Genomic DNA, 14549 nt, shown 5'->3' with positions numbered 1-14549 from the left:
TGGCCCTCTCTGTATTTTAGAAACATGGAATTTGACCTCCAATAAGGACTATTGGGCCCATCTAGTCTGCCCATGTTTCCCGCTGTAAGAACCTCAACCTTTATTTGGTCCTTGGCCTCGTGTATTCATCCAAGCCATATACCTATCCCCTGTGCTTTGAAATCCCCATAATGTATTAAGCGCTACCATTTCTGCTGGAAGGCTGTTTTACTTCTCAGAGAGCGTTAGAGAAGTGCAGCATCCTTACATTACATCTAAGCCTCTAGTTTTTGACTATGACCCAACATCTCAATTAGATTGAATTAGGATTTTAGAATTATTTTTTTTTTATGTGCTTAAGCTAGGATGCCCAAAAACTGTGGCCTGGCTGCCGCCCTTGGAGTTGTACTCCCCTGATCTACACATTTGCTAGAAAACTGACTAGCTCAGTGTATAGATACTTCTGTTCTACAGGTGCCACATTGCCCTGGCCATAAATGTTTAGCACATATGCCGAGATGTGGCTTTTGTGGATTAGTTTCACTAGAATTTTATTCCTCTAATATGTGAGAGGCAAAAAATGTGAGGCTGGTGGATTAAACTCCTTAAAAACAATGAAATAACACATTGCCCACTCCTTGACTTCTGCAAGTTGTCTGTTCCTTGTGTATTTATTTACTGATTGATTTCTCTGTAGCTGTTGCTGCTCTCTGTAGCTGTTGTCCGCAGACTCAGACCTTAATCGATCCTTGGTCTCTTCTTAGATTCAGGATAGCTTTATTTCTGTCCCATTCATGTTTAAACGCCCTCATTGTATTAGCATCTACCACTTCTGCTGGGAGGATGCTCCACAAATCTACCACCATCTCAGCAAAGCATCCTCAAAGACAAGCTGCTGACCCTTTGAAACAGACATCCCTCCTATACTGTGTTAAAGTCATTTAGATGGTTCTATCGTATTGCCCCTCTCTCTCGTCTTTCCTCCAAGCCATTTTTTCAGAAGCGTAAAGGAGGTGGCCCCGCTCAAACAAGCTGGCTGTCTAGACCCAGACACGATATATTATATAGGTAAATGGGAAAGGGTGTGGATAGGCTATTCCATCTCAGGATATTGATGGTTTTCTTGGCTGTGTGGGGTCTTGAGTTAAGATTGGAGCCTACAAAGCTACCGATATATAATCAGTCCCGTGTCCTACAACGGTGGAAATTATTTATATGTGAAATAAAAGCCAGTTTTCCTTTTCAGATAAAGCTGCCACGCTGCCGCATCAACAGAGGAAGTTACACGCAGAGAAGGTAAGGGGGTTCTATACGTGTATTGCATTTATTTATGAAGCATGTTGTGCATCATATTGGATCTATCACTTTTTTCCAAATCCTATAATTTTCAACGCTGTACCTGCGGGTCTGCATGATTTCCCCCACCTAATACATTTCCTCTGCCCTATTGTTGATGGATTCGGGAAGCCTTTGTAAGCGTGGGTGAGTACTTTGGGACACGAAGCTGGCTAGATAATGCTGGATTGACTTCAATAAGTGTAGAACGCTTCAATAAATCAATTTAGTTATGATAACATCGGTGGCACTTCACCTTAAAAATCTAAATTCTTGGCTTTAGAAGAATGATGCTATGTAGCCATAATCCTGCACATTCCTTTTCAGGTTGCCAAAGCTTTCTGGATGGCGATAGGGGGAGATGAAGATGAGATTGAAGGACTTTCATCCGGAGATGAAAACTGAGCGCTGCCTGCACAGGATATGCTCTGCACACGATGTCACGATATGCGACCGGTACACGGGAAAACAATTCATTTCATCCTGGTTTTCTTTAAAAAAAAAAAAAAAAAACAAACCAGTTTGTTTGTACTTGAATATATTTGGACTAGAAAATGAGGTTTTAATCTGTTTTATGTGTTTAAGCACAAAGACTTTGTGCTCTAATACAGTCTTCATAAAAAAGTGTAAAATATGCTGCCAGAAACTGTACATAGTTTGAAACTAGTATGGACTTAACAGGAGATTTTTGGATCATTGCATCAGTTATAAGGGAACAGGTTACGTTGCTCCATGATGAACGATGAGAATCTTAAATAAAAAAGAGAGGAAAACATTAATACCCGTTTTTACGATTCTGAAAAACCCAGCAGCGGTCTTGGGAGTTTCATATGATTATCCCTACTTATAAACCAAGATCAAGGACTGGTTAAGGTTTGCGCATGTACAGCAGGAAAACTGCCAGACCAGATGGGCCGTACAGGTCTATGTTTCATTGTCTATCTCGGCCAGGTTGAAAGGATTATAATGTAGATCATGCTGTTCATTGAAAACCTAAAGCAGCATGGACTAACATGCACTGGAAACATGCCCCGTGCTCACTGAAGTAAAACTGTAGGGTTATTATTGAATGATATGTAGAGCTCTGCATCTTAAGTATAAGAGATTTCTTGTGAACCAGGCTTTATCCCAATTGAGTGAAGCATTGTCGAGCTACAGCGACTATTAATAAGTGAAATCTTTGCCAATTAGAACTACAAAAATTCAATCTGTTATCTATTAGTCCAAAATGAGCTATTGGAAAGAATGACATCACTGCTGTGTATTTTATGAGTAAATCCATGGGGATCACCCCCCACCACCTCTTTCCTCTCTTTAGGCTGTAGCCATCAATTTCTGATAATCCTTCTTGGGGAAGACTCCGAAGTGTTCTTTTCCACAATTGGAGTCCCAGTTGGGGGGGGGGGGGGGGGGGTTTGCAGTTTTATTTTAAAATGTGTTACTCATGGTATGATGTCACTGGAAACTGAACGCAGCTCAATATTCCCTTGGCACAGGCACTGCTCAGGTCTGCACACAACTCTGTATTACAATATACTTGGAAGCGCTACACGGAAAAAAACATTTTTAAGGTAAATTGTGAGTAAGGGTTTTTGGACACAATAGAAATAATAATCAAGTAAAACTTGAATTGACAAACGTGGAACCAGCACTAGTGACGAGATGTCAATATGATTGCGATGGATGAGGTCTAAAGATTTGTAAAGACCATTGTAAGCGTTACGAATATGGCTTAGTGTCATAGGATTGGTATCCCACAGCACATAGTTCACTGACATTCTCAACCTACAGGGGCAACCCATTTGGCACATCTTTATAAATTCAAATATGTGTTTACATTATTAGCAAACGGCCCCGGCGTTTTAAGAATTGACTTATGTGGGTTAAGCCTGTTACCCTCAGGGCTGTTACCAAAAGTATTTCTGTTTTGGGCTTCAATTGTAATTCCATATATAGAACAGATTTAGGCAGACTCTACACGGGGTGGCTTCTTTCTGTGCTCGTGGCATAGGGTTCCCTGTTTTGGACAGGGCTGGATAATACTCTATATAATAATAGATTAGATTACTGTCTATTCCCATTACATTTGTGATTGAGTCCGATAGCATGATATACAGGGTAGTTGGGGATGGGGGTTAGGAGCCCGGTATATTCCCCGCCAGCACTGACAGGAGATGTGCAATTAGGAGCTTGACGCCACATGTGTGGAAGTCTGTGTGTGTGAATACGTGTGCGTGCAGATATCTGCTTGTCTCGAAGGATCGCATATCTCTGCCTTGCCTTTTCAGTCTTGATAAAGTTTGCTAAAGAGGTAATCTAAAAGAGTTGAATATTTCATCTTCCTGATGTCACCCAGATATATTCAACACTCCTCCAATAATATCCTGCAAGGATATAATAAAGTCCTGCAAGGATAAATCCCTGGCTGTCTATGCGCTGCATAGCAGTAGAGCAGCCCAAAGAAGAAAGCATTATCTCTGCTTCCATGACATATATAAAGATTTATTTTTATACTGATGGATACAAGGTTATGTTTGGATATTCAGTTAACTTTTATAACTTTGTGTAGACAAAAAAATTACTTTGTGTGACCGTAGTTTTATTTATTTACATATGATATAGCCGACTGGGGCTTTCCAGTATAGGGATCCTACAGTGCAACCATGTCTTTGCTAATATATGGGCACTGTGCTGTTTATGATCATTTAAATACATACATTATATATTTATTTTGGTATGGGGCCCCTTTGTAACAGTATTGTCCCAGGGTCCTGCTCCTTTAATACACCATCACCAATAATCTTGGATTTCTTTGCTTAATAAGGTTGGAGTAACATGTTTGAAAAGACATTGGTAATTATTTATTTACATTCACAAACAGAACCTTGTACAAATAATGAAAGGAAAAAAAAAAGAAGAAAAGATAAGGTAAAAGTACTTTAGTGTAATAAAATGAATAACACCATTCATATTGGGAACATTCAACGTGATCCTCCAATCTATAGATTTTATTTGGTACTCTCTTCCTCGCCAATCACCACGGAGTGTATGTCTAGCATATAAAAGTATGACAATCTGGATGCTAATTCATAGATCGGGCATAAAACCCAGAAGCCAACGGACCCAATAAGGAAAACACACTTTAAAAAAAATAATGAAGAAAACTGAATTATAAAAAATATATAAAAAATATTCATAATGCAAATAATTTGTAACAGGCTTTGAGTATGCCTGCTCTTTTTCATGCTACAAAAACGCCATGGGGCAAAACATCCCACACGTGTTACACGTATTACCGCACGGCCTTATGCGATACATCCAGTAACAAAGCTATGGCTGGGACACGGAACCGTCTCTCCTCTCCATATAGCATGGGATCTGTGCTTTTATTGGGCCACTTCCGCTTTTTAACTAAAGTAAGGATAAACACCAATATCTCTGAAATTCCAAGATATAGAACAGATTTTATAAAAGTCTTACATATATTAAAACAACTCGGTAACATGTATGTAGAGAAAATATTCTGCCATGCTTCCCATGATAAACACAGAAATATGAAACCTTTTCCAGTTATTTTTCCACAGAAGGGATGAAGCAATATTAAAATAATTTACAGTTGGGTATTGAGCTATATATTGTGCTACACAGGCCAGAGTAAATAAGGTTCTGCAACAGGCCGTTACTGGGGTTTGTGAGATGCCTGTGAAGGGCAGTAAGAGCCGACGATGACAGACGCACATGAATGTACTCATCCAGTTTCTAGCCATTTTGGAAAGGCTGGCAGATTTACTGGCACTCCAGTGCTGGAAAAATCAAGGAGCCCCCCCATCAAGTAATGCTGTGTGACCTGCTTAGTGTAATGGTCCCTTTCCTGAACCTATCGTTCAATTCTGCTTCTCCAGTTCTAGCGCGGTGTAAGAATGGAAACACAATGTGACCCCTCTATCATGTATGCCAGATTTGCACCCGTGTGATTGAGCAGACGCGAGCCAGCTACATGGACAGTTTGGCTACCATGTGTAAACATAAGGAAACCCCGTCTGTGGCAATATCGAGGGATAGATTGCGAAGGCTGTAGGTCACAAATCATAAGGGAACCCCTACTGTGGCCGGGCTGTTATCCCTTTAAGGGCCAGTGACTACCCCACACACACTGAATCTTGTGTTGAAAACATATGACCATACAAAGTACTTGAATACTTTTAGAATTAAGTATTTTGCAGCTATTGCAATACTGTTCTACTCAAGAGTTCAAATAAATCCGTAGTACTTGAACTGTACTTCCAGAAAGTGTACTGCTTGCAGTAAAAGCATCTCCCTCATCTCAGAGATGCCTTGTGTCACACAGAGGAGTACAGTTACCTCTAACTGTAATATTAAGCTTTCAGCTCTGTATGGAGTCTTCCATATACAAGCCAGTCCAACAGATTACCTAACTGCACAGAGGAGAATGGCAGCAGTGGTGACCGGCAGCAGTCATCCTGAGTGGCAGTTCTAGATAAGGCTAAATCCAGAGTTCCTCTTATTAGACATAACAAAGAGTCAGTAAATTGTTGTTCCATTGAGGGTATTGCCACCCTTTCACTCTAACAAGTGAGTTCCAAAGTTTTTTCCTGGGTAAGGAGTTTGTCTCCAGGTGCAGGATGGACTAAGCTGGGCTAGTTTATGGCCATGTCCATCTAGGAGACACTAGAGCAGCGAATGTTTGGGGAGCCCATTTGTGTTAGAACTTTATCCAGCCACTGGAGGGGACCATTCAGATGCAGCTCGATCCAGCAGGGGGTGCTGGTCACAGTCTGACGCCTGGGGGGAGAGCAGTATGAAAGATTAGGTAATATCACACTAATATTATAGTTACTGGTAAACAGGGACCATACAGATCAATCTAAACAGCGTCCCAACATTCTGTTACTTTTATTACGAAACAGCTGTTGCAAAATCAAACAAAGGTAACTCAATAATGTAAAATTACTAGATGCTAGCTCCATGTAGTTTGAACTTCCTTCAGGGACATGCTAAGGCGCGTGTCTCGGATGCAGCAGAGGTGCCCAGCGCACACACGTCATGTCACAAGAAGCACTTACCTGTTGATGGAACAGACTTTAGGGGTGGGGGTGAATTATAATCAGGAATCAGAGTTGTTTAGACCTAGGGCAGGACCCCCCTTCGCCCTGTGGTAAAGAATGACATGATTGCGGTTTCACACCACCTGAGAGACTCTGGATGTCTGCGACATCACTGAGCATAATTATTAACCCGTCCATTACAGGGCGCTTAATTAAATTTGAAATTTAATTTTAAATTAAAAAAGACAGGCAGAGATTCAACGTTTTGGTATCCTCCATTATGTTGTCAATATCCTGCTCATGGACCTGACCATCTTTGACCTTCAATCTATTAACTCCTAACAGAAGTACAGCGTTCAGTCATTGCTCGTCTTTACATTCTTACTGTTCGGTGGGATGCTGTTATGAGGTGGATGTGTTCTTTGCTCCACCTGTATGGCTTACATGTTACTGGGCCCAGACCATGCAGTGATGGAGCTGGCATCTCTACTGACAGCAAGATTTACAGCAAGATGGAAGAGAACTAGGAGGGAATTACCCAGAGAACAGGCAGATCTAGCCCCTTCCTCTGTGGAGAAAGCTGTCACTTTGTACCCAACACTGAGACCCTGTTTGTGCCTGGTAGACACTTATTGGTATCCCAAGAGCTTTGGTGCCAGAATGCAAGCCAGTATCCCAACAGACAACTCCTAAAGTCTGTTAAGCTTGCGCATATCTAATAACAGGACTTGAATTGCGATAATTAGCTTGTGTTTCTTCTTGGCTGCGCGGATCAACACAAACCATCATGTCAATGCTGCCAGTGATGCTGAGGAGGAACCTGAATTGCCCAGAAATTAACCACTTCACATAACTGTGGGTGACTAAATCATAATATCACTGGCAACCCTACCACCATACTTTACCGAGACCTCATCAGCGAGTGCAAGCCATGGGGAAGTACTATGCCGATAAATGAGGGCCCACCTTCATACAGCAGCACTTTTGCTAAAGGGCTCTCCATGTTTCCAGTGGAAGCGCATGATGGTGAAAATATATATACCATTCCTCTGCCGAGTCAGTATACTGGATGTTACAACAATGAGGATTTTCCTTTTGGAACCACGTCCAAAGTATGATTCTACTCAGCCTGATTCTGTACAGACTTCATTACCATCATCTTTCTCTGTTTCAGGATCACAGTCTGCTGTGAGTGGGAACCACAATCTTAAATGTGGAAATTCATCAGTTTAAGGAAAATACTGTTTTATATAAAAAAAATTCGCAGAATAGATTGGCCTTGTGTTTTTTTTTTTCCAAGCTAGTCTTTATTATTGTGTTAAAACTGAAATGTGTTTTCCTCCAGGCTTAATAAATTACAGCTTGGCGGATGTGTACTTGAATTCCTCTTACTAGTTTCAGATTCAAAATGTTTTAAAAAATATTGTCCTTTTTAAACAGTTTTAGCTTTTGCATAATATGAGGTCTTCAGATATTCGCATATGTCCGGGCTAAGATTACAGGGATACAACACGTACCAACACATTATCATGCTGCCTGAAGGACTCTATAGCAATATACTTCACAGCATTGCCATAAAGGAATCAGCTCAGTGTGTTGTTTGAGCAGGAAAGTCACCCAAAATATCACGTCTGACAACAATGGCCACCTCCTGGTTTTGCCAATGCTAACTTACTTTACTATCGAGAGGAGTATATTTTATGTTCCATTCATCTTTAAATATACTGGTAAATAGAATGATTTCTATTCTTAGTTGTCTCTCAACCAGTTTAAAACAGCAAGGGAGCGCTAATGAGAGTGCACAGCACCAAGGCACCCAGTAATCGAGGCAGCCAACAAGGTCACATAAAATGACCCCATGGTAGTAGCGGAGCTCACACACAAAGTGCAAGGTTCACTGAAGACAGGACTCGGCACAGGGGAAGAGGGGGAAGGAAGGATGCCGAGCCTGTGTGGGCTGTACTGATGATGGGAGTGGGAAAGGAGTGGGAGAGGAGAGGAGAGAGCCAGGTCATCCACTGTGGCTCTAGCTCACTAAAGCCTGAAACAAGCGCACCCCTGCCTTCAGCGGGCAGTTGCAAGAATGCATTGGGTCATTTCTTCACTGCTGTAGCCACATACAAAGTCTAGGAGTGCTGACAGTTTGGGGTTTAACCCCTTAAGAACAATGGGTGGTCCCTAAGCCCATTGAAAACAATGCATTTTTAGCCCATACATGTACAGGCTTTGTCATTAAGGGGTTAAAACAGTAAATGGTCTTGCAAGATCATCTGCATAGGTCTATCAGAATGGTCTTTAAAAACATGCCGAGTCTAAAGATATATTTATAAATCTGTTTCTAAAAATAGTGATACCCAGCAGAAGATTACAATGTGTGTGTGAATGTATACATGTAACAAGAGAGTGTGTGTATGTGTAAGTGTATATTGTTCACTTGGGTGTGTAAGTGTATGTTGTTAGAGAGTGTGTCTATTACTTTATGGTGTTAGAATGAGCGAATGTTAGCATATGCACGTAGGGGTTAGTTCACGTGTTATCATATGCATGTTAGAGTATTGAGGGTTAACCTGCAATGAGGTGCATGAGGGAGAGTGTGTTTGTGTGTAAGTGAATGGTGTTAGGGTGGGTTGGTGTTATAGCAAGTTTGCATTTTAGTACGTGTGTTAATCGGGGGCGGGGGTTCCAAAGAAACTTTCTCACAACTAAAAAGAGCTTTAGATTTTTCTGCTTTTTGACTTTGTTCATTGTGCCATTTTTGAGTAATATGCTTTGCTCTGGCACCCCATGGGTTAAGAAAGGAAGGAGTAAGTGAAATGTGAGAGTGAAACCTCAGGATCAGTAATGAGACTGCCAAACAGAGGCACATCTGGGTTCCATTAGCTCCTCTGGCTTCTGGCCAAAGCTGAAACTGGCTGTCAAGTGTGGAAGATGAGCTTTAACCCACCCGGCGCCATACCCTTCCTGTGACTGCTCTGCTCTCTTTTTGACGACACACTGTAAACTCGATCCTGGCAATAAGAGGTTAACTGTATAATGGTCACTAAACATCTGGAAGCCAGCAGGCGGTGCTGGGATCCGCTCTGGGTGTCTTTGCCGCTCCTACAATAGCAGAATGTTTCACTCTGGCAGTCCTTGTGCGCTACACCCACCACATAATGACATCTGTCACAGCATCATCAGCTCCCTGGACACCAGAGTCCTACTCAAAATCCCCACAACCATCAAATTTAACAGAGCCCCAAAGATAAATAGCAATTTTTCTGCAACCGCTGGTTCTACGAGGCGGCGTTCCTCTATTTAGAGAATAAAAATTCCCAGAGTCGGATGTGATTGGAGGAGGACGCATTCGATGGGAAAGTCGGTCGTAGTCACATCTGTGCATATTAAAAGAACGGTTTGCCCCGGCGGATACCGCAGATACCTGTAAATATTCTCCTACACATCTGCTTTATCCAGCCTTAGCCTGCAGAGCAGTTACTGTAATCATCAGTTTGTGTGGGGCGACTTCCCTGTTAGTTTGTGCAGGATTGTCACTATGTCTGCCCATCTTTCCTAATTAAAATATTCTTCTTTGATTTGTCTTTCCTTCCTCTATTCTCTCACATGGTCACGAGCCAGTGCCGTAATAGTGCTTTTGTAGAAGAAGTTACCGTATTGTTTGTAATAGCAGGTTATATATAAACTGGAAAAAGTAAATATAGTATAAATTCAAGGTGCGCAAACACACTGCAAGCCAAGATAACCCCCGAATATTTTATTTGTATAAGGGGATCACAGTTCACATGAGGTTTAGTACTAACCTGTATTCTGCTCCCCAGCCCTTGACGAAGCTCATGCGTATGGTGCACATCCGTGTGAGCTGATACACTGCCTCAAACCCCTGGTTTACCGACTGGGCCAGAAGAGCGGCAAACTCCTGGTTATTGAAGATCTTCAGGTTACACCCTGCACAAAGACACAAGAACCGAGGTTACAGAGTCATTACACACAGTCCCGGAATCCCATGCTACTTGTAAAGACTAGGAAAATGTCAGAGTCGGCACGATATTGTTTTATTGTATTTTGGAAGCAGTGTAAGCGTCGGGGGGAGGGGGGTTAGCGTCACACTGCATGGGGGGGAACATTGGAAGGTGTTCCCCCGTGGTGTCGCGCTGCGTGTCTGAGATGTGTCATTCTGTGCGTGGGAAGTGGTATTTGTCTGAGACGTTACTAAGTTAGTGAGACTGAGAAGAAAAAAAAGAGAGTCCATCAAGTTTTCTAAATTCCCCTAAATTCAGTTACTCCAGAGGAAAAAAACCCACTGAAGATGTTTCCAATTTTGCCGCAAACATTCCATTCCCAGTCCAAATTGGCAGACCGACCGCTGCCTCCACTACCATTCTACCCCAGCGTCATTTTATTGTTAGGAATGACTGAGAATAGAAGTCAGACTAGGAAAGTGACACATCTTTACTGCTTGGCAGATGGACGATTTCACAGTATATGTCCCAGTCGCTGTTTAAACAATATATCGTTTGAAGATTAGGAACACAGACCATGAACATCACAGAGATAACCTCAGAATTACTTAGCCACCTCAAGGACGCCAGAATAACCTGAAGAGCTGAACAGCATAACTCATTACCTTATCATACGTCCTCCGTCAGTGCCACCTAAAACTGGCCCTGCGTAATAATTCCTAACTAATGTGTGACGAAGTTACTGATTTAAAGGGAAACGATCACCTTTATTATACCGGCATCAGATCCAAAATACGTTTTCAAAGATATTGGACCAGTTTGTGTTTTCTGGGCATAATATAATGAGTTCTAGCCCTGTTATTATACCCAGTGTCTCCTTAATCAGAGTGTGGTAAATCATTGAGTGGCTCAGTCTTAATCGCCCAGTTTTTTTTTCAGTGTACTGTATACGCTACTGTACTTTACGCTGAAGAATAATGACTTTATCTGGCTTTTGTGCTGGAAGGATGCAGATGGCGTCACTGGACCAGGGCATTTACCAGCACTTTGTGGGCATTTACCAGCACTCTGTGGGCATTTACCATCCACTTCCATTCACTGTACAGGCTGATGATGCTAGTGAAGTTACATGCATGAAATGTGTATGTTTCACTGTGTGGCACGTCACGTTGAGTATGTGGGGCAGTGTACGTTTGAGACATGTTACACTGTATATTCTATGCAAAATGTATTCTCCTGCGAGAGGGCACAGGGTGAAAAACAAATCGGCGCGTGTCCAAATAATCCCGCTCCATACTAGAAGAGTGAAAGTAAGGCAGAAGTTCCGCTCCATACTAGAAGAGTGAAAGTAAGGCAGAGGTATATTTGAAGGATAGGCATACCTGGCGGTATTTTGCAGACGGTAGCCGGATGCCAGCCGTAGCGCTGATTACAGTTAGGGGATTGTACAAATATGGCACTGTCGCTGAGACACTCCGCAAACACCTCGCCTCCGATGTAGTACAGGCGCACTCCTCGCCCTGTCGAGAGGAAAACAGGCACACATGTATGTCACACGGAATACTCCTTACTTTAATCCTGGGACTGGCTGGAAGTGCAATTTAATGTAACGCTAGTTTATTCGATTTACATCTGAATCTAAAGAGTTAAATGTACATAAGATCCAGTGATTATTTTCTATTCATTATTTTTGCCTCACATTATCTGATCGCAGAATAAATACTTTGCTCATTCTGGCGGAAAGAACGATAAAGAGATCAAACTGTGGATCTTTAAGTTAGGGATGGGCTGGCTGAGTATGATAGGGGTTATCCCGCTTCTTCTCTTAACATTTGCCGAGTCCTAGCTCTGCAGTGAATTTTAGGTTCAAGGGTCTAAGGATGGAAATTTTTTTTTGTAACCAGTGAATTAACAAGAGGGAAGGATTGTTCCACTTATTTCAGCCAAACCGTAAGATTATTATTTTTTGTCTGTGTAATTCTGTGTTAGTGAAAATATTCCAAGCACAACCAAAGAAGAAAGGAGCGCAAACACACAGAAGGAGGTACAGCAGACAAAATACGACTGGGTTTTAGGTTCAATGGCAGCACAAGAACGTCCCGTGAGATAAGAAATAGCTGCGTCACGGTGATTACTATGGCAATAAGGCAAATAGGGGTCCATTAACCCTTCGGAGCAATCTCTTCTCCGGTGAGGAATATTTGGGGAAGAAAAGTAGACGGCAAAGTACAATGTCAAAGGAGCACTGCCAGTACTGATTAACCACAACTCCCATGATGCTCCAGTAAGGCTTGCAGGAGCTGGAGTTGATCATGACTGGCAGAAGGCTACTGGGACTTGTGTTCATCAGCAGCTGGGGTAGCTTAATGTTCTCAGCCTCTGGATTAAATAGTGCTATCGGGATACCGGAGTCCAGCACAGACTTCTTTCCATGGACACTATGCAGAGCGTGTCTGCGGCACGGGCTTTTGACTCCACACAGCGAGGAGGCTCTCAGTAAATTACCAATGTGTCGTCGTGTGAGCTCCACCGCAGCGTTCCGGTTCACGTTGGACAGCAGCCCCAGGCAGAAACGCTCAGAGTTGGAGGGGTCTGTAAATCCATCCACCGTCATGGAGGGCTGGGAGGCATGGAAGGTCTCTCCTACTCGCTGGTTAAGCTCGTAGTAAGAAATGGAGCACCAGAAGGCCGGCTCGCAGTATGTGACGGGCTGCAAGTCTAAGGCAAAAGAATACATAATAAAGCCTGTCATCATCCCCAAGTACAATTTGCAACACATTTGGTACTGAATGCTGCACTCCTTGAGCTACAAGGGTTATCTCTGCTGAACATTGTACAGCGCTACGGAATATGATGGCGCTATATAAAACAATAAATAATAATAATAATCCTAACATAACCTTTTGATACTTGGAGGGGTGAGCGACGCGGTACGTCACCAGCATCTAAATGACTCGAGAATTATCTAAACTTATTCTGCGGAGCCTCTGTATCTTCCGGGAACACAAGAACCTCTGGCTGGGAGACGGCTTACTAGGATTCAAGGGGAGGTTATGTGCAAAGAGCAAATTGGTTAAAAGTTCTGCCATCAACAGCATCCCATCGGGTGCCATGGTGACTGCACCCAAAGTACCCAAAGTCTATTTCTTAGTGAATCTGGACGCTGCACGCTACACAGACATTCACCGTGAAATATATTTGATGCTGCTTCACAAAAATATGTCGTTGCAGCTGCTCGATGAGGTCATTAGTATATAAAGTTCTACGACTCTTTAAAAGTGCAGGGTTTTACTTAACGCAATACGAGAGACAACAAAGCAATTTAATTTTTAAGGAACATAGAACATAATGAGAGAATAGCGCGCACGCTAACAAAAAGTGATCTCGCTCGCAACAAGCGGCAACCTTTGTGATAAGGACAGGCCTCTCGTATATCCAGGACTGGCCCTCTGCCAACCCAAACCTCCTGACCCAAGCGTGCATCCGGCCAAACTCCACGGGACTAGGAGGGGGATCACCCGGGGGCATGTTTATATTAATATTAATATGCAGTGCTATCGTAATATATTATTCTTACAGAACTGCTGACAACCCACTTTGCTGTAAAAACACACATGGATATGTAAGTCTCTAAACAGGATTCCCATCATCAACCGTTTAAAAGATGTGCTTCTAAAAATGCCATGTTACCGGACTGTATTGATCTAATGCTCCCCTGAGATAGAGCATTTCATTTAACTCTTTAGGCGCCCTTGTCATCATAATAATACATTATAACCCTACAGTGCAAAGATCTGTTCTGCCTCTCGGGGTTAAAAGGACTGATCTTACAGGACTTCACACTGACGATTAAAAACGTTCATTTTTTCTCCCTGTGCCTCAGATCCGGTTATCTTTCATTAACAAAAATAAATTACCAACATTATCGTTGTTGCTACTGCTGGCCATACTGTGCTGTTAAAACATATACACGTATATGTAATAAATACACTGCTAATACTATAAGAATACAAGGGATGTTCCTTTGTAGTCGCAATCAGCCACAAACTCACGTCTGAAACGTCTGCTTGCAGTTTTTTTGTGGGGGAAAGGGTAATCTTGAGATTATTTGGAACCCATAGGCGTTGCATTTGGGGGTTTTTTCCACGCCACGGATCCCATGTATCCCGGGCAGCACAGGTTTCTGCCGTGAATGACAGGTGTCTGTATG

The 14549-nt window shown here is 42.4% G+C and overlaps 1 protein-coding gene across 4 annotated transcripts in view; it reads right to left on the bottom strand.

The window, feature by feature from the left end:
- Positions 1-5993: 5993 nt before the first annotated feature.
- Positions 5994-14549, bottom strand: part of LOC149300090 (SMAD family member 3-like) — a 43284-nt gene continuing 34728 nt past the window's right edge. For 3 of the 4 annotated variants that reach the window (XM_089485462.1, XM_089485464.1, XM_089485466.1), the window contains 4 exons: positions 12845-13057; positions 11722-11859; positions 10181-10325; positions 5994-6117 (listed from right to left, as the gene is read on the bottom strand). In XM_089485462.1, coding sequence (XP_089341588.1) covers positions 5994-6117; positions 10181-10325; positions 11722-11859; positions 12845-13057 — 620 coding nt within the window. The remainder of the gene's footprint in view (positions 6118-10180; positions 10326-11721; positions 11860-12844; positions 13058-14549) is intronic. The other variant, XM_089485465.1, reaches the window with a different exon arrangement.

This window comes from Sceloporus occidentalis, unplaced genomic scaffold (assembly GCF_023333645.1).
Source record: "Sceloporus occidentalis isolate IW3139 unplaced genomic scaffold, rSceOcc1.0.p SCAF_26, whole genome shotgun sequence".
Lineage (NCBI taxonomy): Eukaryota > Metazoa > Chordata > Lepidosauria > Squamata > Phrynosomatidae > Sceloporus > Sceloporus occidentalis.
Note: the sequence above shows the minus strand (reverse complement) of the source record. Positions and strands in the feature narration are given on the sequence as shown.